The sequence below is a fragment of the Poecilia latipinna genome, unplaced genomic scaffold (genome assembly GCF_001443285.1).
Source record: "Poecilia latipinna isolate Pla-1442-1.1 unplaced genomic scaffold, P_latipinna-1.0 Scaffold2180, whole genome shotgun sequence".
Classification (NCBI taxonomy): Eukaryota; Metazoa; Chordata; class Actinopteri; order Cyprinodontiformes; family Poeciliidae; genus Poecilia; species Poecilia latipinna.
The window spans coordinates 36997-59208 of record NW_015114796.1 but is presented as its reverse complement, the minus strand read 5'-3'; the positions used below and the strand labels follow the sequence as shown (position 1 = coordinate 59208).

Below are 22212 nucleotides of genomic sequence, written 5' to 3'. Positions count from 1 at the left end.
TTGCTAAAATGTTTTTGAGGGAGAGGACTTAACTTTGTGTGTGTTTTTGTGACAAAAAACTGCAAGTCCTATGCGGCCTGTGACTACCTAAAATAAAGTCCTGATGAGAGATAATCTTAAATATAAGCTTTTAATTGGTGGGTTGTTTTTTTTTTTTACAATTCAGGCTGAACAAAAAATTTTTGTTTTTGTTTATATGGCTAAGTCATCCTGTTTTCACCTTCCTGAGCACTGTATATAATACACACAAAAAACCAATTTGTGTTACTGTTGACTCACCTAGACTTTTGAGTGATAAAGTGTACTCATCTTGTTATATTTCTTTAAAAGAAACCAGCATTTTTGGTTGATGACATGTGGTAAAGTTTTTTTTTAATCACAAATATTGATCCTTATTATCACACTATTGTCAAAACAAGTAACAATAATCTCTATTTATAAAAATGTTCTTCAGACCCAAACAGTTAAATCGTTAATACAACTGGCATTTTTTCAGTCTTATTTTTGGGGGTTACTTAATGTCCTAAACAGTTTGAAATTTAGTCACCTTAATTTTAAAAAGTTACCCAAATTTTAAATACAAAGTGTTAAACTATGGAGTCTTGATTTTGAGCACTTGTTTATTGATTATTCTGTTTTTATGTTATTGAAGAAAAGTGCTAATGAGATTGGTTGAGAAATTTATGGGATATTAAGGTGGCACAGAACCCCAAGCTCCATGATGAAGAACAACAACATGTGTTTGATTTGTAAATGTCTTCTTTCTGTGTTAATTTATTAGTTTTGTAATGATTTTATTTATTTTTCTCTTATTTATTTTATTCTTTGAAATCTCATCATTTGCACACTATGTTTTTGTCTACCTGATTACTTTATATATATATACTAATTAAATCAGATGGTATGTTTTAAAAGTGTTTTTCACCAAACACTTTTTTACTCTTGAATAAGATTTTTTACGACTCTACGAGCCTCTATGCGTATTTTACGGCAACATTTCTATTACACGGGCTGAAAAAAAGTTCGATTCATATGTGTCAATAAAGGTGTAAAAACCGTATTTATTTCAAGTAATTTGCGAAATAAAACCCACCATTTTAGGGATTACATGGTTAAGAAACGTGATAATGTTACAAATATCTTTAAAATTTCCTCTTCGGTCATATTTCAGTCCGTTTTCTCGTCAATATGCGAGAGAACAGAGCGATGCGCGCTCCCGCGAGAGGGGATGCAATTTTGGGCAGTCATGCGTTTCTGGGCATAACACCTGTACATTAAAGACAGTGCTCCACCATGTGGTCAAAAGGTGGAACTGCACTAGTTTTGACCCTTTTTTCCCAATGCACAAAAAGTCAGCAAGGTAGATTCAAACTGAAACATGTAATCAATAAAATTAGTAAAAGGTCAACATACAATCTTTAAACCAGTCAACAATCAACATTTTTATTTACTGACAATTGTGGACCGTTTCAAAGTTTAGTGAATAACTAAATTAGGAAAACTATGTAATCAACTTAATTTGTTCTCTTCATTTTATGAGGAAATTTGACAGCTGCTGTTTAGCATTCACATTAAAAAATAACAACCTAAAGCCATATGCACTCATATGCATATGGCTTTGAAGATGTTGAGCTGCACCCTTCAAAAAAAAAGTTGTTTTTACAAGAGCTAAACCAGTTCTAAGAGTACATTATGAAGGGACCTGCAGTAGGACAATTAAAGTACAAAAATTCACATCTTACTAGCTGGCTTTGCTATAGATTTTTGCACAATTTCAGAGGAAACGGCTAAAAAAAATTTAAAGGTGTGGATGTCATATATTTGAAGCATGTTGATTTTAGCTCTTGAAGATACTCAAGATGTGTTGTTTTAGGCTGGAAAAGTGAAAAGGCGTTACATAGTTTCCTGAAATGTCCTGATATGGACTAATATAGTCCAAACCAGCCCTTTGCCCTATGCTATTTGCTTCATACTGAGAAACGATTTCTTCTTGGAGACTTGGACTGGGTTGAGGTTTTAAATTTTACCCAAATGCTAAAGTTTTCTCATGACATATGTAATGTGACAGTTAAACGCTATGAATCTTCCCGGAAATTGGCTGCTCTGTAAACAAACATCCTCCACTGCAAAGACAGAAGGGCTGATAAACACACTTTTAATGATAATTGAGTATTTGGAAGGAAGCATGGCCAACAAAGACCGAATAACTTTGTTCACTTCCTCTGCTGTCATAGACTACAATCCTAAAACAGCACAGAAAATTGATGTCATCATTCACAACCTGTCTTTCTCTTCACTGATTGGCCCAGTAAAAGATCTACTCGAGACAATCCAAGTCAAAGACAGAAAGCTCGAAGTGAGATATATATATATTTTAATTTTAAAAATTTATATATAAATTTTTTTTCTTTTTTTTCCCCAAGTAGAATTGCACAGAAGAGCAATAACCAGGCTAGAGATGGACTGGTAACCACATCGAGGCGTACTCTGCCTCTCTCCTCATGACCATTGGAGATGGGCACCAGCAGCAATCCTGTGACACTGCAAGAATAAGTGGATAATGAATGCATGGATGAATTCTCAGTTGTGTCATCCTCTAACATTCAACCATATCGGACTGGTTTTTTCAGGTTTGTAGAAGAACATGTGACGAAAGCTCTGTAAGCCTTTGCAGAGTAGCAGATAAGGATTTCTGTCGTCATCTGTCATTTTTTGGATAACGACAGAAAAATATGCCTGTCTCACTCTTTTTAACTTCTCAATATTTGTGATTTGTCTCTCTATAAATATCACAATGAACAGGTGGGGAGTGATGCAGAGACGGGACGCTTTGCTTTTACACCTGAACCGGACTGCGGCAACCGTTTGACCGAAGAGGCCTTGCAAAAAAATTTAAAAATCCGCAAAGGGGAAAAAAAAAAAAAAAATGTTGTGGGGGTGGGGGGTGAGTTTCACTTTGTGTGCTTTTCAAAACAAAATACAAGTACGAAAAAGTAGAAAAACGAAGATCAACATCGACAAGCTTATTACGAATTTATTTTTATCCACTTTGCGTGAACTCCATTTTGGAGTTTATTCCATGTAGTGGTGTCTCTTTTTAGGTTTCGTTTTCTTCGTCAGTTGACACTAAGTGAAAACAGCTGTTGTTGTGGACACATACACAAGGTATGATTCTCTGTTTGATTCTCCTTTTTAGCATTTAAAACGGTGAGTGAATAATATTCCTATATAATATTTGCCTAAATAAGCTTATGTTTTTCCCCCCTTAAGACGTAAATAGAGTACTCAACAAAAACAAAAGCAATTTAAAGGAGCTAACGCTTGCAGCTACCCCGACATTCCTTAAAATTAAATGAGCCAGTGCTTTGTTGATATACTGTTACTTAGTCTGATCCCTAGCTTTCAAGCATAAGATAAAGAATTTACAGTGTCACATTATATCAGGATGAGACTCGCACTCTTCATAAAATCACGAACATCTGCGGTTAAAGTACTTCCGTGTCTGCCAAGTATTCACCAAACACTTTTTTACTCTTGCCGGTAAAAAAGTGTTTTGAAAGAAATTTCTTTCAAATTTCTTTAAAAATATAATTTACTTTATCGCTATTTAATGTGCGTATCCCCAGTGTTTTCATACTTGAAATTGATTATCCAATGATCTCGGGCCGTTCTGTTTCTGATCTCGCTCCACTTTAATCCTCTTTCACCCCCTGGCGATCAGTTCCTCCCAGGCAGAGGGTAAAGGATGCACCCAAAGTTACCAGAATAAAGAATGAAGTTGTAAATTTAGAAAGTAAAATAAACTACAATAGAAAATAGTTAATTCGTAGTTTCAGGGATTTTTTGCATTATTATTATTATTATTATTATTATTATTATTATTATTATTATTATTATTATTATTATTATTATTATTCACACATTGGCAGCCCTCTGTCCTGTAAATGACCAATTATTCAAATTAAGCGTCTTATTGAACAGCCAATAGGCACTTTTCTTACTCTGTCGTTGGCAGATTTGCAACGCCAGAGTAAGAGGCGAAAGGTAAGCAGATAGTTTGCTGTTTTCATTATTATTTTTTTTCTCCAGGGCGTTTTAATTTTAGAAAATGAGACGTATTTAGAAGTTTATACTTATTTGTGTAGGTCTTACACCGAGTTACAATGTGGATACGTAGCTGGAAGCAATGCTAACACGTGGAGGAATTTGCCATGTCGACATTTGAACTATTTGAAAAACTATATATACACTCGATCTTACAGAAGATATTGAACGTGTTTAATTCGTTTCAGAAATTAAAAAAAGCGTTTGTTATATTTAATGTAAACTAGGCCGGTTCTTGTTAGCCTTCTACCATACCAGCAAATTGAAAGCTAACCTGCCTTGTTGTTTCAGGGTTTGATGTAAATGTTTTACTTCACTGTTTTTGGAAACTTTATATGAAGCAAAATTATTAGTTGCATCATTTCATAGGAAAATATCTAATATTTTTAAAGTTATATTGGCAATATATATATAATCAGATTGACTGCTGGTTACCCGACTGATGTCTTAACTCTGCACAAACTGTGCAAGTTTGACAAGACTGGGAATTCGAGATTTTTGAGAATTTTATTCTAGAATCAATGCTCTATGTTTTTATACAATAATAACTTAATATCTTTTGCTTATTTCTTAAGGATGGATGCAATATTTAATTTGCTTCAGCAGTACAGACTGCAGTCCTACTACAACCAGTTTCTGCAAATGGGTGTGAAAGATGAACAAGACTTCCTTGATGGAGTGACTGATGAGGATTTGTACAGCCTTGGTGAGTGTTCTGAATACGGCATAAATATGAATCATTTGCAAAGCAAATGTTTCTGGGTTTGCAAAGCAAGTATATATTTTATGCGGAGTTGAAGATTGTACATTGCTCATGGCATTCAATCGAGTTTATTTCTGCAGTGCTAATTCACACCAAAGGTAATTTCACAACAAACGCAGGTTCAGTTCATATGCAAATTGTAGAAATTTTAAGTTCAGCCATTGTGATATTGGTCTTTATAGTGCTTTATAAAAATATTCACACCTCTTAATCATATTAAATTTTGTCCTGTTAAAAACACAAACTTGAATCTGTTTTACCTTCATTCTATGTCTTTGACCAAGGCAAAATATAGTAACACAGGATGACTTTCTTCTTGCCTCTCCACGTTTAATTTAACTTTGGGATCAAGAAAGTATTTTTGAATTGGATTTTGAATATTTTTTAACAAGTTGTCCTGTCTGAGCTGCAGATTGCCTTGTGATTAATGCTGTCCCTGCTCAGCTTCTCAGTTAAGCTGTGTGTTGGTAGACAATCTAAACATTTTACCTCATTTTTAGATTATGGATTGATGTGAGTTATAACTTTAAAACTCCTATAAAGAAATTCTCCCTGATGCATCAGTTGTGTTCGCTGGTCTTCATGATGCAGCTTGTTGATTTGTGTTCCTTAACAAACATCTTAGTCCTTACAGAGCAGTTACCACTGGGATTAAATCTCAAACGGGTAGACTCTATTTACTCATCGGAGACCTCTGAGGGCTGTTTTCTGGACTCCATTTTATTTAGAGGAATTGTTTTAAAAACACAATTTTTAAAAATTAAACTGTACATTTTGCACGTTGTCACTACTTTGTGGTTGTATATCACATAAGGTCAATGACATTGGAGCATTATTTTTAACATGATAAATGTAAAGAAGGTAAAAAGGTTTGCCATTATTTGCATGTTAATTTGTTCAATTTCTTTCTCAGGTTTAAGTCATGTGGAAAAGAATCGTTTTAACAACATGAGAACCTTTATCCAAAAACTAAGTGCTCCCCAGCGACGGGTCCAAACTGTGACACCACCGAAGACTTCAAACTCATTTAGTCTGTGGTACACATATCCCAAATGCCCCGAACGGAAACAGATTAAAGGTAGGGGGGAAATAGGACAACTTTATCATTACTTTGAATTCTCTAAACTTAAAAACGAATATTAAACTAGTACAATTAGTTATGAACACAGCAAATACTAGCCCCTATGTGAAACTTAGACCACAAATGTGAATGTTACAGATATGGACCCTGGACAAAACACTGTCGAAGATCTGATGTTGCGGATCTCTTACCTTGAAAAAGTTGCCAACACCCAAGGGGTCTGCTTATATACCATCGATGGGATGCCCCTGACAGATGATCCCTTCTTCAATACTTGTGAGTTGATATAAACTCTTTTTGTATAAAGATGGTTTTGGTATTAGAAGGCATTTTACCTGTTTACTAGAACATAAAACAAGCCAACGTTGTTGCTAAAGATTGAGAAGAAGAAACAGATTTGGGACACAGATGGCACTGAACTTTGAACTAGTAGTAGTAGAGCTTGGTTTATTTCCCTTCTCTTTGTTTCATTCTTTCCCCGTCTACAGCATTTGTGAATTAAGGCAGCACTTGCTAACATACTTGCTTATTTTTAAGATGGCTATTTTAAAAATGATATTTGACTACAGAGATTTGGGCTAAGATGGACAAAGATATACTTTTTGCAGAGGCTTAGTTGTATGCATCTATGAATACTATGTACAGTATCACAGGTTACTGTCCATTTTCCTATTTTATGTTTGAATTAAAAATGTTCAACACTTGTTTGATACAGAACCATGTTCAACAGTTTAACTATGAATTGTTTATTTTCCAGGGTCTTTGAAAGAGAGACATATCCAAACTGGTGACACAGTCTATGCCATTTTCACTTCAAAGGAAAACCTAAGGCAGGCTCCTAAAATGGCAAAGCAAAAGCCCTATGAAGCGACTGGGACAGAAGTCATTCGATGCCACGTCATGCTCAAGGTAGAGCTGATCCTTGGTGCTTACTGTTAGAGATGCGGGAGTCAGAATATTGCGGCCAATTTTCAGTCTTAAGTGTTTGTCGGTAAAGCTTTTGTTTATGATTTCCCCAAAGGAACTCTTATTAGTCTTTACCATCTTATATTTCAGCTGAATGTGACTAGCACTACCAAAATAGTCAGTCTGTGCATTCCTAGAGAATGTGGATCTTTGCTTTAGCTAGGATTTCTAAAAGTCTACCAACATTTGCAAGTCCAGCATGGATTGAAATCTCAAGGGATTAAATCGAGTAGCTCTGTTCAGCCTTCCTGTTTTATCTGCTGAGTATCAAATTTTCTCACACCCTCAATGAGCTGTAGGCATCCCACAAAATGTGTAATATTTATATTACACATTTTGTATGTGTAATGTGTAAAAAATATATATATATATTTTTTTTAATACCGAAATTTTAAATCTTCCTTCTGGAAGCACACTGGTAAAGAACTATTTATTTAATTTAGAATATCTTGTAGATATGGCAATATTAGTTTTTGGAATGAAAATATGGAGAGCATTTATTATTTTTTTTAAATGCTGGTTGGTTTTCTGTTTTCAAGGGATACTTTGAAGTTTGTGTGGACTTGGAAAGTGACACAATGGCAACCCTGAGACAAAAATTATCAAAAACAAGTGGCATCCCAGGACATGTCCTTCATCAGAAGTAAATCTACACAATGATGTGTGTTCCTACTGTACTGAACTCTTATTTTCACAGATAGTCCTCAGCGCTGTCACTTCTTTTTTGTTGTTGTAATTTTTTTCCTCAGAGGGAAATACTCCATCAGCGACACACTGAAGAAGTGTGGAATTTTGGAAGGCTCAACAGTTTCCTTCAGTTTGTCATCTTTTTCTGAAGAAACTCCATGTGATGACATGTTCTACTTCAACAATGTTGTGCCTTCAGTGTCACAAACCCTGAAAGGAATCAGTGTATTTTTCTCATCTCTTTATGCTATTGTAAGTACTGTCTTTCTATTGTTTTTTTATTCGCCAGCAGACTTAACGGTCAAATAAGCTTCTTTTTTTGTCCTGTTCACTTAAAACCTTTTCGTTCTTTCTTCTTTTCTTTTTTTTAATAGTTTCTGAAAGTAATTGTGGTTCTCAATTGTCCTAAGAGTTTTTCTAAAATATCTATTTTTACGGGATTTCAGGCAGAGCATACAGACGTACCCCGCAAAATGTTGCTTGCCTACGTAAGAAAACTGACTGGATGTAACGCCCTCGTCCAGAGCTTGCATCAGCTGTGCAGAAATGAGAGAGTGACCAGAAACCAGAAGGTAAGTCCGTCTTTGTAAATATTGAAGGTATTCATTCTGAACTATTAATTTGACTGTTTAGTCATTGTGTATATTGAATTTAGGAATCCATTTTGGTCTTATTTTTCTGCAATAGTGCTTAGCATTCAAATTGTTGGATTCATGAGCTACACAATGAGCCAAAACTGAGCGATTTCTCCTGGGCATTTGGAGCCTATATGATGCCCCTTTTAGGTCATCCTTTCAATTCCTGATCTCCAAGTGTTTATCACGCCTCTTGATTAGCAAATGTTACTCCCTCTGACCCACCCTGGTAATAAGGGGTATCTGCAGTTGCCAAATGGCAAAGTGATAGCCCTTAGCCATAGAGGTTATATTATATTTTTTTCATCTTAACTATTTCACTGTCTTTTGTATGTTGTAACAGTAGCTATGATGATGTGCTAACTGATTTCCTGCAGATTGCCGTTGTTGAGGGCTTGTACATGCTCTTCAGACAGCTTTTACCCAAGCAAGGATCACAGCGAGGGGAAAAAACCATCGAGGACCAGGATGTTTTTGAGAACTCCTTATACTGCTGGGCACACCTCATCAACAAAGCAAAAGTAATGAAATTCTTTTATTTATATTTTTAATTGCCACCGTCCATGACCGCGTATCTTTATTTTCTGTAAAGTTTTATATGAATTTTAGCCAGTGTCATTTATTAAAACTTTCTTCCACGTCAACAGGACCAGACGACTGAGCATGAAGACTTTGCTCCGATCAATCTTGTGTCCGAAGACGGTAACCATTTCTGTGAGCCAGTCAGAGTTCCCGGAGTGCCAACTGTCTTTGAAAGAGCTGATGTTCTTGACAAAATCAAGGGTATTTTTTAAGCTTACGCTTAAATTTGATTACTCGTGGACAACATACATTCACGATTTCTCACTTTCTGCAGTTTTATTTTGAAACTTGTTAGGCTGTTCGTTCAATTTTTAACTAGCTTCCAGAGTTTTATATTATGGTGGTGTTAAAGCCTACTAAGTTGAACCCATAACCAGTGCCATCTCTTCTATGTGTGTTGTTCTTGGTTTAGTTTAATATTGTACAAATTTCGAATTGTGCCCTTTAAATTAGATGGCATTAAAATCCCAAATTGCACCGAAGAGCCGTTGGGAGAATGTTCCCTCCAGAGAGCTGCTGATGTGGAGAAGATACTTCTCAGCATCCCTCGCTCTGTCCGTTCATATCCTCTCTGGATTCATCATGACAAGGTGTCTGGTCACAAGTACGTATCCTCAAACTAATATTTCTCTTACTAGAATTGAATAATGCTTGTGTTCTTTAAAAACAATTGTTAATCTTGGACTGAAGTGTGTGTGTGTTAGATTTTTTTTACAATAGGGTTGCTTTCATAGTGTGCCTGATACTTGACTTGCATCTTCTTTTTCAAAGACTTCAACATTTTAAACATATTTAATAGATCTTCAAAATATCAAAATGTCATGTAAACATAAGTCCAAAATATCCTAATATATTAAACAAGTATAGAAAATCCACCACTTTTGAAAACCTTGGAAGACGCCAAAATAGGAATTTTTAAGCACATTTATTAAATATTTTGGTCACTTAGTGCAAAATACAAAGGGGTCAAGATTTGTCTTACAGGTAAAACATGAAATAATACAGTGCCACCTGTTGGTGAAATTTTACATTGCTAGCCAACCACCATAAAAAGACCCACATTGAATAGATCCCTCAAAAGGTTTTTATTACAAAAAAGTTATTTAGTGATTAGAAAGGTTTACAACAAACAAAAGCTTTGAATTATACTAGTTTACCAAGCTCTGCAGCTTTATGTTTTTTGTTTGTTTTGTTTTAGCTTTCAGGTTAATGTTGAGTGGACCTTTGGAAGTATGGTGGAAGGACTAAAAGCTTTCACTTGCCTCAATGTGACTCCACCTCTGCAGCTGAAGGATCTGGGATCAACTCGGTGTTCCCTCGTTATGCTGAGCGAAGGTTGATCATAATATGAACATGCAGTTGTTTCAGTCCAACATCCATGATATTAAAAGGGACAAAATATCCACTCTTTATTTGCCTTTATCTCTGGTGTGCTGAGTTTTTTTTTTATCTTTTAAAGAACTATTTTTTTTATGAGGTTATTTGTTCTTTTCTTCTTTTTAACCAGACAACCTCGGGGTTTATCTCTACAAGGACAAAGGATCCCCTGATATGATCAAAGTGCATGATTGCCTGGACGGAAAAGTAAAATTAGTGGATCTGAATATTTTGGCTGCCAAGTACGTACATGAGTTTATACAATAAATGTGTATGCCATAAGAACGGTACAAAATAAAATCAAAGTTTTGTTTTTATGTGATGTAGGACTGGTGACCACAGAGATGATCAAACATTTGTCACTACCAGGACTCCAAAAGAAGCAATACTGGTAATATGTGAAAATACTTTTATTTTTTTCTAATCCTAAGATAACTCAGAATAAAGTAGCATTAGTTTTCCAGACATAAATTAATTAGTGTTGACTTGTTTTCATCAGGTACTGATGGATACCAGTTCCTCCATGGAAGAAGAGTGCTATGAAAATGCAGAAATAAAGAAAATCAATGCTGTGAAAGAGCTTTTTGACAACTTCGCCACCAGGAGCATGGCCTATGATTTCCATCATGTCATTGGGCTTGTGAAGTTTGATTCCTTTGTGAAGACCCTCCATACATTTACTGAAAATCTGGAAAAGTTCAAGGTACACACTTTGTTGAAGTAAAGATGATTTTTGAACGTGTTATAATTTTACATTTTAAAAGCCATAGTTGGTGAAAGACAATTTATTTCAGTTTCTCAAATGAATGCAGGGATGATTTCAGAGGTGAAATGTATGTTTACACCTTTAAGGCAGTTCCCAGACAAGAGCTGTCTGATAACCTGGGGCTGCAGAGACAGCCACGTGCATATTACTCTTGCATTCATGCATTTTTGTTTTCATAAGAACACATGCACACTACATTGTGTAGGCTTTGACTTAAGTCAGTGTTTAATCCCTGCAATAGCTGCTACATAACAGGACTTGGTTTTTATCATGCTCTTCCACATTTGTAGGAACATTTGCGTGACTTGAAGGCAAGTGGCTGTACTCTCCTGTACGATGCGCTACGGCGAGGAGCTCGGGAGCTTGAAAAAGTCAAGGAGAGATTCCCAGATTGTAGACTTCGCATCATATGCCTCACCGATGGAAATGACTCTGGGTAAAATCTCCTTCTGCTTCACTTCACATTTTAATCACTTCTTCTGTTGATTAGGAAAATCGTATATTAAGCTTGAAGAATTTAACATGGTCTTTCACTGCATATAATCAGTTTGCGCATGGTGTACGCACATCCTTAACCCTTCTGCAGTCTTAAGAAATGAGGTTGTTTGGATTCCACAAGCTCTTTACTCAGTGTGGGGTCACGCTGATGTGCACTTTTACAAGATTTTCTTTTTTTCTGTTGTCACTGCTGTCCGACCGTGACATTTGCCGTCCTCCTCCTGAGAGTCGAGCTTAAATTTGAGTTTAACTGTATGGCCTAAGAAATGGTTTGTCCTCCACTTGTCTGTTGAGATGCAACAAATTATACCTTTTTTTTTTTTTTTTTTTAAGATCCCAGACAGAGCCTGTAGCTGTGACAGTGAAACTGCTCAAATCTGACATCATTGTTGATTCGATCCTCCTGGGAAATGTGGAGAACAACATGGTGCATGGGATCAGCAATGCAACAGGTTTATTTTTATTGAATCTATTTGCCAGTTTTTTTTCACAGTAGGTAAACATGTTTTGAAGCTTTTCTTTACTTCCTCTAATTTCTTTCTGTTCCAGGTGGTTGTTGTTTCAAGCCACAGACAACCAAAGATGGCCTCAAACTCTTTGAAATTGAGACAGTTCTGTCCTTGGAGCAAAGGAAACCCAAGAAAAAACTTGATGCATCTTCCATCTCTGAGGTCTGTCATGACTGTTTGTCTGTGTTTAGTTAAGATGAATGAATCACTGTGGCTTTATGATGAATTTATTTTCATTCCATCTAGTCTGGATTAATGGGCTTCTTTGCTGTCCATGGGTATGATGAATATCCAGAGACATTCCTGCCAAGTCAGATAAATGGCAGAGTGACCCTGACTGAAAGGTAGGAGACATCATCACTTTTCTAGCTTTGGTGAATAAATGGACAATTCAAGCTCCTTTTTTCTTAATCAGTACCCTCAAAAAGAAGATTCGTGAGTCAAAGGATGGACGATTCATGGAAAAGGAAAAACGGATCCTGGAGGAACTCAGAAGTCTGCACTGTGACCCACATCCCTTCTTTAGAGTCTTTCCATCAGAGTCTGATTTCTGTAAGTTTATTTTATTTTTTTCTTCCTTGTTAAAATTTTTACAGGTTAACTTTTTAAAAGTGACTAATAATTGTGCCATAAATGAAACGGTGATTTGTAAAAAACTAGATAGTAAATCTATGAACCACATGACAGATTATGATGAATAATAAATAATTTCTCTGTTTAAAATTTTTTTTTTTTTTTATTACATCTGTGCTAAGTTTCTCATCTTTTCAGCATTCTGGAGGATTCTCATGCAGGGCCCTCCTGACACACCATACCAGTCGGGCGTGTTTGAGCTGTACTGTCAGTTTGGACCCGACTACCCAGTGACACCTCCAGTCCTTCGTTTTGTCACAAACGTATCCTGACACTTTGTGGAAGCATTAAATAAGTCTTGCCAACTATATGTAACTTCATGTTATGTAGTTAAAATTCTTAACATCATGACAGGTGTACCACTGCAATGTTAACAGTGTGGGCCGGATCTGTCACAACATATTCGACCGAAACTACAGTGCACACATCACAATGAAAGAGATTTTTGATGCTGTGTATGGGCTGCTCATCATTCCTGAGCCAGATGATCCCCTGGATAGGTGAGGAATATTTTAGTGTTTCAGATGGTCATCTATCTGAATATAAAATCCACATGCTTCAACTTCTGCTTCTCCAAAAGGCCTATAAATATGAAACTTCATTGATCCATTATTATTTATTTTTTTAAGCATTTTGGCTGAGGAATTCTTGACGAGCCGTGAAATGTACGAACAAGAAGCCAAGAGGCACACGGAGGAGCATGCAGGGAAGTCTTTGGATGATATGGAAAAGGTGGATCAATGGGTGTATTTACAGTCTTGGTGGTGTAATAGTCCATGGATAAATTTAACATATTTATGTGTCTTTTTTTTTTTCCTGAAGAAACTGGTGGATTCTGTGCCACAGTTTGTACCCCAACACCTGCTCTGTCCTCTGACCAAGAAGATGTTTGTTGATCCTGTGAAAACAGTTTATGGCACTGTGTATGAACGCAAAGCCATCGAGAAGCATCTCAAACAGTAAGCTTCTGCATCCGTTTTTAACTGAAATTTGAAGCTGCTGAGTTATAACTAACCGGGATGCTCTAATCGTGACGCTGTCCCTCTCTTTCAGACACGATCATGATCCACTGGCTGGACCAGGAAATGAGCTTGAAATGAATGACTTGATGTCAGACTGGAACATGAAGAAAATGGTGATGGATTACAGATCTCAACAAATTCAGTGAATCTTCTTGGGAACATTGTTTTTTTTTTTTTTTTTTTTTTTCAAATTTCCACAGTGACCTTTATGATGATGATGGTTAGAAAATGGCTTGTTTTTTTATGTATAGTTAACATGCTTTGCTATTATGATACATGTTTAACTTAGTTATCTGTATGGTATTAATTTGTTACTAATCAAGTTAGCATGTGATTTCTTTTGTATAGCATTTGAAATTCTATTTGACATCTTGTTAAAGACAAATTAAGTATTTTTGCTTGTCTTTCACATTCTTGCATTTTGTACATTGTTTTAAAAAAACTAAGGCTTGGAATTTTTTTTTTTTTTTATTAATCAGCATTTTCCTTTTTGCATATTGTCCTTTATTTACAGCGTTTTTAAAGGCCTTTTGAGGAAACGGAAGTTGAAACAGCATGTTTTGTCTGGTTTCTAAATAAGCAAGTGGTTGAATTTTTGGTACTTTATAACTGACTCTTGTCTTGAGAGCTTGCATGAAATTAAACTTTGTCTTGACAGTTTATATGAAATTAAAGTGTGTGTGTGGCCTTATTTGATAAAGAGAGAGGGCCATTTTTCTAACTGTTGTGACTGTTTTACATAGCTTATTGGAGTTATTCATACATCAGTCAATTATCTTGACTATCAATTTGGCCTCATGGCATCACAACGTTAAATAAGCATCGAATCTATCTTTATTATACACTTTAATAAAATTTTGAAAACTGAAATTAACATAAGATCTTGTAACTATTAAAAGTATCATTGGTTTGATTGAAGAGCCAATCCTCTCGATCAGTCTGCATCACGTCACTTTAGCTTCCGGAAGTTAGTCCATCTCTTTTTGTCAAAAAAAAATCTCTGTCAAAGTAAATGTTAAAAGTATGTTACAGCGATATATACCTGTCCTTCACTTAACTCCACACAGTCATTCAATGTTTTGTTTACAAGGCCTGATTTAATTTTTTCCTCCATTCATTCTAGGTTTTTTTAAGAAGCACAACATTGTTACTTTTATTATGAAATCTATTGCCGGAAGTCTTTAGCGTTAAGTTGAACCGTGCAGACTGCAGTTTTTAGCTGACACAAGACACGAACACGACAGGTGAGCTTGAACTTTTCCCACATGCTTGAATGCTGCATAGTTTTACATTATGTTCAATAATTTACATCTACTTTCTTGCCGTATTAGTTAATGTCTTTAAACCACAATAGCTAGATTTTTTTTTTTCGTTCTGAAGCAGGACCGCTTAAACTAAGATTCAAAATTTGAAATCTGTTCGATATTTCTGGGCCATGTCTCTGATTCATAAACTGCTTTTTTAGAGTTTTAGAAAATATTTTATCAGTGGAAATCTCTTGATTCACTGAAGCTGCTTGTCAAGACAAACTCCTCACGCAGGGACAGCCTGCCTTTCTTGCAGAACCTGTTTGCGGGCTCCTATTTTGTGAAAAGTTTAGACTTTAGTGCAACATTTTGTCAGGATTTGCTGAGACTTGGAAAATCCAGGAATTTCAACAAGACCAAGAAACAGATGAATATGGTTTTATTTGCTGGCTACTGAGTGAGTTTCACACAGATTTGGTAATGAGCTGAACAATGTTTTTTGTTGGCCATTTTTTTAAAGTTACACTTTCTCTACATCTGTATATTACAAACAGGTAAATAGTTCCATTAATTTTACGTGAAACTAAAATTTCACGTACAATTTTAGGTGTAGTATACAAAAGGCGTTTCCACTAAAGCACTGATTGTCAGATTGTGAACCCTTGAGTCAAAATGTCTCCATCTGACCACTGAACCTGCAGAATTCAACGTACAATATGGAATATGTAAACTACTTCATTGCAAAGAATCTGATTTATTTCAGTTTATTTATGTAGCATTTAATCACAACACGTTTCCTGAAGTAACTCTGCAATAAAGAAGTCAGTTAAATCCAACCATACGCACAGATTCCAATACAATCCAAATTAGTCCATGCAGTTAAACTGAGTTTGTGATTAAAATGTTTTCTGAACCAGGAGATTGCAGAGTGTTGGGGTTTCTGTGCAATGCGAACATTATCAAATGGAGAGGAAGGATGGAGAGTTAGAATTAAATAGAGACAAGTGGTACTAAAGAGATACATCTTTTAAATATTTCAAATGACAGTAAGCTTTGTCAACTGTCCCAACCACCAACTTTTATTAGGACTAAAGTCCCACCATTGAACCATTTGTTTTGGCATCTAAAGTTTAAATGCATTACATTTCTAATTATATTTACCATATTTAAAGACTCTTAAATCATTTTCTGATGCATTAAACAGCTATAGGTATGGGAGGCACATCTATTGTATTGATTCACTGAATTAACTGTTTTTGTAAATTTTTGGAAATATCAGCTATGATGTTTTTTCGTTAATGTGCTCTTTGGGCTTCCAGTGTTCAGACTGATGGCAGTCCACTCATGGTCTGCCATCTTGTTTTACAACCATGCTTTACAACTTGGATTTATTTGGACTTTGAATTCAGGTCAACTCCTAGAGTGGAAGATTAAAATAAAAGCATGTTTTAAAAATGATTTTCTGTGATTTGTAGCTGTAGGAGAAATTGAACTTTTTGGGCCAATGGCAAAACGCTATAAAACAGTAGATTAGATTCATCCCTGTTTCGATACACCTGAGTTAAATGACTGAATTACCCCTGAGTACAGAATTACGCTCTAATCTTTTTAGCATTTGTATTCTTGTGTTCTGTCCAGCAATTTAGCACTCTGAATGCTAAAAAGAAGCCCGTCAGATTTGTTTGCAACTTTTGCTATAATGCTTTAGGTTCATTTAAAATGCAATAGACATGGAGACAGAAAAGAGGAAGGAGAATAAAGAAAAGAACAGAAAAAAATAAAAAGGAAAGAGAGAGGTAAGAAGAGAGGAAGAAGATACAGACAGTACAAGAAAATGCCCTAGAAGTCTGTTTATATCCCTGCAGAAAGAGAAAAAAACTAAGAATCCACAGTGACAAACATGCGTACACATACCAACACTGTCACTGTAAAGCAAACTGTACTAATTAATCCAAGATGTATTTAACGGCAACCCCACAACCCAAGATGGTTTATCTGTAAGGGCCTGAATTCAAAGCTTATGATGGAAAAAAAAATTATATAGTTAAATATTTAACATTAAAATCAAACCAAATATAAGAGAACAGCATCATATCGTCATCATTTATCTCCATCTGTCCTGTCCTTACAGAGATGTGGTGGGTGGCGTGGGTCCTCGCTGCTTTAGTGTTTCTCTTCTGCACTCTGGATGTGTGGTACTTCCTGCGAGCGGGCGCCGTTCTTTTGCGGGCCTGGTTTCAACCTCCAGTGTGGGACGTCACGGGAGAGCAGGTCATGACGGGACGCGTCACTCCACGCGACATCGACATGTGCCACATGAACAATGCCCGGTACCTCCGGGAGTGCGACTTCGCTCGCTTCTCTCTCTACATGCGTAACGGTGTGTTCAAAGCAACGCGGGCCCTCGGAGCCAACCTGGTTGTGGGGGCCACAACCATCCGCTACCGCAGGGCTCTGTGTATAGGAGAGGGATACGATCTGTGCAGTCGGATCGTCACTTGGGATGACAAAGCTTTTTTCCTGGAGCAAAGGTTTGTGTCCACTAAAGACAGACTGGTGTGTGCCGTCATGTACTGCAAGCAGAGTGTGATACGAAGCAGCCCTGACAAGATCTTACAGCACCTGTGTAAAAGGAAGGTAAGAGAGGGAGTGAAGGCTGACGGGATGAATCTGGGCACGTACTAGCAGCAAATGACAATAATCGTGTGTTTTGCTGCTTGTAGGTAGAGCCTCCTGAGTTTCCAGAGGACCTGCAGCATTGGGTCAACTTTATTTCTGCCAGCAGCCAGGCCCTGAGAGCTGAGAGTGGCCTTGAGGAGAAGAACAAATAGTTGGACGGACAGTATGTCGGCCTGAGGCTCGCCATCATCTCAGAGAGAAATTAATAATCTGAACAACTATGTCACTGCTTCACTGTTGTGCCTGTTCTTTGAACCCAGTATTTAAAGATGTAACACTGGAATATTGGTGTACATTGCATTGAAAATGTACGGATGTACAGCGTTACATCACAACTTTTCTAACTGTAAATATCTAACATATGGCAGGTTTTATAGCAGCAGCAATAAAACTTATCCATGGGTTAAGGTGTGAGTTTCTTACTGGAGCAAATTGTGCTTTTAAAGCATAAAAATATTAGAAGTAAAAATGACTTCTTGAGCTTTAACATCTGAATACATTGTTTCTGTTGTAGCATCTGAGGGCAGCTTTTAACATATAGTGCTAATTTTTTTTTTCTACAGAGGTAGAAAAATCTTCAAAACCCATTAGCTTCAGGTTGTTTGTTTAGTGCGTCTAGCTTTAACGTTATAGCTCTCACTAATTTGACTTGGTGTCGTCCTTATGAGCAGAAGTTTGCTTTTCATTTGTGGCCTCTGAAATATCCATTTAACAACCTAGTTTTACTCATTCAACTGCTGAATTGCAATGTTCAAACAAGGTGCTAACTACAAGACTGTTTTCCACTTGAGCTGATGTTTGAGCAGCCTTATTAAAGTCTACAAGGTAAATGGTTATATAGTTTTTCTTCTGTCAATAGGACAATGACAACAACTACTCCATGAATTAACAAATTCATGTAGACTAAGTGTTTTTTCTGTTATCTTCTTGTTTTATGTAAGTTAAACATTCACATACAGAGGGAACATATCTGTATGACTGCTATAAATCGCTGGAAAAGATAGGAAACTCAAGATAAGGCTTTTCACCTTTGTTAATTCAGTCTTGTCTATTGTTACGAGATTAATTGAACATGTAATCTGACTATAATGTTGTTTTTTTACTGTTATCAAATCTGCTTATCCTAATGTGTCTTACTATAAAGAATGTGGGGTTTTTTTGGTCTGAACAGTTGGTCGGGATAAAAAATAAAAATGTTCTACTTTATTTAAAATAGTTTATATTTTCTTTCATAGGAGAATTTTGCAATATTTGAATTTTGGATGAGCGTTTTGTACAATTTCTTTTAAATACTTTTAATTAATAACAGTATTACTACATTCCATGAGATAGCTGTTAAAAAATCAAAAAGAAAAACCGCATTTGCATAATAAACCTGTAACCATGTCAACAGTCAGCCAATGAAGGTCCGTGTCGTCACACATCAGGAAGTCATGTCCATTGAACCTACCGGCTTCTTGAAGTTGCATCCTGTCCTATGGTAGCGCCTTCTGAGGGACGCACGGTGAGTTTTACTCTTGTAGATATATGCTTCTGATACGTTTTTGGACGGCGCTGGTATTGCGCCGTAGTTTAATGCAAAGTGGCGACTTTTGCGTCAGAATTTGCCCCCTGTGCCTCCATAGGCCGGCAGCCTCCTACTGCTAACAGCTAGGCTAACAGATTTGACTTCCAAAGCAGGTTTATTTGAAGGCAGCTGCGCTAACTTCCCACTCGTGTCAAGGTTGCAGTGCTTGGCTGTGGGAATATAAGGTCTCTCTGTTTTAATTCTGGAAACATAGTAAGCGGCTCTGGAAAGCTCAGTTCATATTATATTGAGTACATTCATTCAAGTTGATTATAGTTAGTATTTATTTAGTAAAATACTAAAATGTATTCTTACATTTGGAATCAAAAACTGAATATTATTGAAAGTATTTTTAAGCCATCCCATACATACTGCTTGTTAAAACACCTTTGTAAATTATAATTTGGTGCATTAGTTTTTATTTGTTGAATCTGTGTTTGGACTCTTGTTCCAGAGATGATGCTGCTGGTGCTGAGCGCCCTCCTCCTCCTCTTCTGCAACCTGGATGTGTGGTACTTCCTGCGGGGGGCCCTGGTTTTTGTAGAAGCATGGTTCCTGCCCAGAATAGAAGACATACTAGCTGAGCAAAGCATCAATGGCATGGTCCTTCCTCATGATTTAGACTACCTGGGCCATATGAACAACTCTCGATATCTGAGGGAGTGTGACTTTGCCCGCTTCCACCACTACATGAGAAATGGGTTGTTCATGGCCTCACGTAAACTTGGGGCCAAAATGGTAGTAGGGGCCTCCACCATTCGGTATAGGCGCTCTTTGGCCTTCAGAGAGGCTTTCCAGATTCGTACCAAAGTGCTAGGCTGGGATGATAAGGCCTTTTACCTAGAGCAGCGCTTCGTGTCTAAGAGAGATGGCTTTGTATCTGCAGTCATGCTTTGCAGGCAGAATGTGGTGGGCAGCAGCCCAGAAAGCATAATGGAATTTACCTACAAGAAGCAGGTGAGTAGTTTTGCACATTGAGTGTAATTGATAATACATAAACACAGTTTGTTAGGGAAAACGCTTGGATCATATGAACATTTCTGAGCACACTTTGTTGAAGAACAGCATTTGCAACAGCTTCATCGAATAATAATTTAAAAACTACCCACTGAAGGTCATTTTCAAATAATTGTATTTCATAAGCAAAAATATGAAATGAACTTTTACAAACAACTTAATAAATCAAGATTACATGGAGTGCATAGATACGTATCCAAAAAAATTTAATATAAAAATGTGTTTGCAATTTTGAATGTGTAATTACTTTTTTGTGTGTTTTTAAACTTTTACAGTTCCTGTCAGTTGGTTATTTGGTGCAACTTGAACTCAAGGCTCAAACCTTCATGTGAATTTTAAGAGTGTGTTTAATGCTGTGTTTATTTACAGATCGAGTGTCCACAGTTTCCAGAAGAGCTCAAACACTGGATCAGCTTCATTTCAGCCAGCAGTCAGGCGCTGAGAGCAGAAAGCGGCCTGGAGGACAAAAACAAGTGAAGGCACACAAGATACTTTGGTATCATGAGTGGCGACGCATATCTCAGCATTGCACACACTCAAACGTACCCGCACCTTTTAGAGTGTTTTAGTCATCTTCAAATACTCTACGTATTCTGATTTGGGGCCAGTCTCACACACTGTTTCTTAATTGTTTGGTTTGTTTCATGTGAAAAAACTTTATTTACTGCAGCTAAGAATAAAAAAAAAAAAAAAAACTTGAACTGAATGAAACGTTTACTTTATAACAGTGAATCCAAAACAAAGCTTTATCTTTGTGACTTACCAAGTAGTTGACTGTGAGTTGGTTGTTTTCAGGCGTCTTCGTTTTCATTTGAAAACATCGCTGAATTTCAGATTAGCATGTAGCGCAAACATTAATATTCTACCGGCATAAATGCATGTTTCAAAACAATCTGAATATTTTTCAAGCCTGTTTCTTATAGTTTAGTAACAGAGTTATAACTTAGAATGAAAAACCAAAAACATGTTTAAGGGACTATTTGAATGGGTATATTGAGCATGTTTTGATGAGGTTTGATCCCACTATCAGTATTTTTTGAAGAGGTTATTACCCGTTAACAATCTGTAAGGGAATACTCCATTTTTAAAAAAATATAGCTAAACATTTATCAGCACTTTACTTTACCAGGTTGAGAAAAAAGAGCCATTATAAAAAAAGATGACTTCTTTATTAGAGCTGCATGTGATTTTTAAGGGAATGTTTTTGATTGGCAGGTATAATAATCAACAGCTAACAGGAGGTTGCTGGCAACTTTTCAAAATCTGCCACACACAAGAGAGTATGAGTGTTTTTGTGCTCTTATTGAGAAAAAGTTGAAATGTGCAAACTTGTCATTTATGCATCAGAGTATTCTTTTTGTGACCAAATTAACGTATTGTCCTTAGTTAGAGATATTAGATTTTTAAAAATGTATGCCTAATCTTTTATGTATTTATGCTGTCAATGCTCTGTTTAGGAAATCCTGGTTAATACCTTGAAGTTTGAGGATATGGATTGTACGTTTATTTTCCACTTACTGTTCTATGATTTATGGAAAATGATTTGTCAGATATTATTTATTATGTTTATCTTAATGCATTTTAAAATAAAAATGCACTGAACCTTGTTTTTGGGTAATTTCTTACAAATGAAGTACAGATTTTATGTGGTTTAATGTTCCTACATTTAAGATATGATACTGGTCAAAACTCTGACTGACTGTCCCTGCTGAACAAAAGCACGCCACTTCCATGGATGTTTCAACACTGGAGGCACTGCACTTTTGAGGCTGTGTAGCATGACTGTTTCTACTGTCCTAATCAGCAAATGAAAAAAGATCCTTGTCATAAAGGGACTTATCTACTACTTGTAACACATTGACTAAATGTAAACATTTAATGGAAACCTGCTTTAAAGAACAGGCTGATTCATTGAGGACAAAAAGGAAAATGTTTAGTAAACTATAGACATGCCAGACATCCATAGGCTTTATATGCCATATTGTGAGAGCTTACTTCAATACAAGAGTTCTTATTTAAAATGAAATATATTTAGCTTTATTCAAAGTGACAAAGCCAAATAGCTTTATTCAATGTGAT

The 22212-nt window shown here is 36.3% G+C and overlaps 3 protein-coding genes across 7 annotated transcripts; all 3 read left to right on the top strand.

The window, feature by feature from the left end:
• Positions 1 to 2997: 2997 nt before the first annotated feature.
• Positions 2998 to 14288, top strand: LOC106936609 (uncharacterized). Of its 4 annotated transcripts, none has more exons than XM_015017717.1 (25): positions 2998 to 3165; positions 4680 to 4810; positions 5781 to 5945; positions 6087 to 6224; positions 6706 to 6857; positions 7454 to 7557; positions 7664 to 7853; positions 8048 to 8173; positions 8614 to 8757; positions 8884 to 9019; positions 9272 to 9422; positions 10017 to 10153; positions 10326 to 10437; positions 10523 to 10586; positions 10695 to 10898; positions 11252 to 11397; positions 11793 to 11911; positions 12009 to 12130; positions 12215 to 12312; positions 12384 to 12520; positions 12740 to 12864; positions 12956 to 13101; positions 13231 to 13333; positions 13424 to 13560; positions 13655 to 14288. In XM_015017717.1, exons 2-25 carry the CDS (start codon positions 4681 to 4683, stop codon positions 13767 to 13769), a joined length of 3201 nt encoding a protein of 1066 aa, XP_014873203.1. In that variant the 5' UTR covers positions 2998 to 3165; position 4680; the 3' UTR covers positions 13770 to 14288. The 4 variants fall into 4 exon arrangements, with proteins under 4 accessions (XP_014873203.1, XP_014873202.1, XP_014873204.1 ...); XM_015017716.1 differs by lacking the exon at positions 2998 to 3165 and adding an exon at positions 3944 to 4044; XM_015017718.1 differs by lacking the exon at positions 2998 to 3165 and adding an exon at positions 3965 to 4051 and having other exon boundaries at positions 4677 to 4810.
• A 491-nt stretch (positions 14289 to 14779) lies between these two features.
• Positions 14780 to 18036, top strand: LOC106936599 (protein THEM6-like). Of its 2 annotated transcripts, none has more exons than XM_015017706.1 (3): positions 14780 to 14867; positions 17002 to 17507; positions 17594 to 18036. In XM_015017706.1, the coding sequence occupies exons 2-3, from the start codon at positions 17004 to 17006 to the stop codon at positions 17699 to 17701; spliced, it is 612 nt and encodes a 203-aa protein (XP_014873192.1). In that variant the 5' UTR covers positions 14780 to 14867; positions 17002 to 17003; the 3' UTR covers positions 17702 to 18036. The 2 variants fall into 2 exon arrangements, with proteins under 2 accessions (XP_014873192.1, XP_014873193.1); XM_015017707.1 differs by lacking the exon at positions 14780 to 14867 and adding an exon at positions 14885 to 15327.
• Positions 18037 to 18944: 908 nt separating this feature from the next.
• LOC106936608 (protein THEM6-like) lies at positions 18945 to 21740 on the top strand. Its single transcript, XM_015017715.1, has 3 exons — positions 18945 to 19053; positions 19571 to 20073; positions 20503 to 21740. Exons 2-3 carry the CDS (start codon positions 19573 to 19575, stop codon positions 20608 to 20610), a joined length of 609 nt encoding a protein of 202 aa, XP_014873201.1. The 5' UTR covers positions 18945 to 19053; positions 19571 to 19572; the 3' UTR covers positions 20611 to 21740.
• The last annotated feature ends 472 nt before the right edge of the window (positions 21741 to 22212 follow it).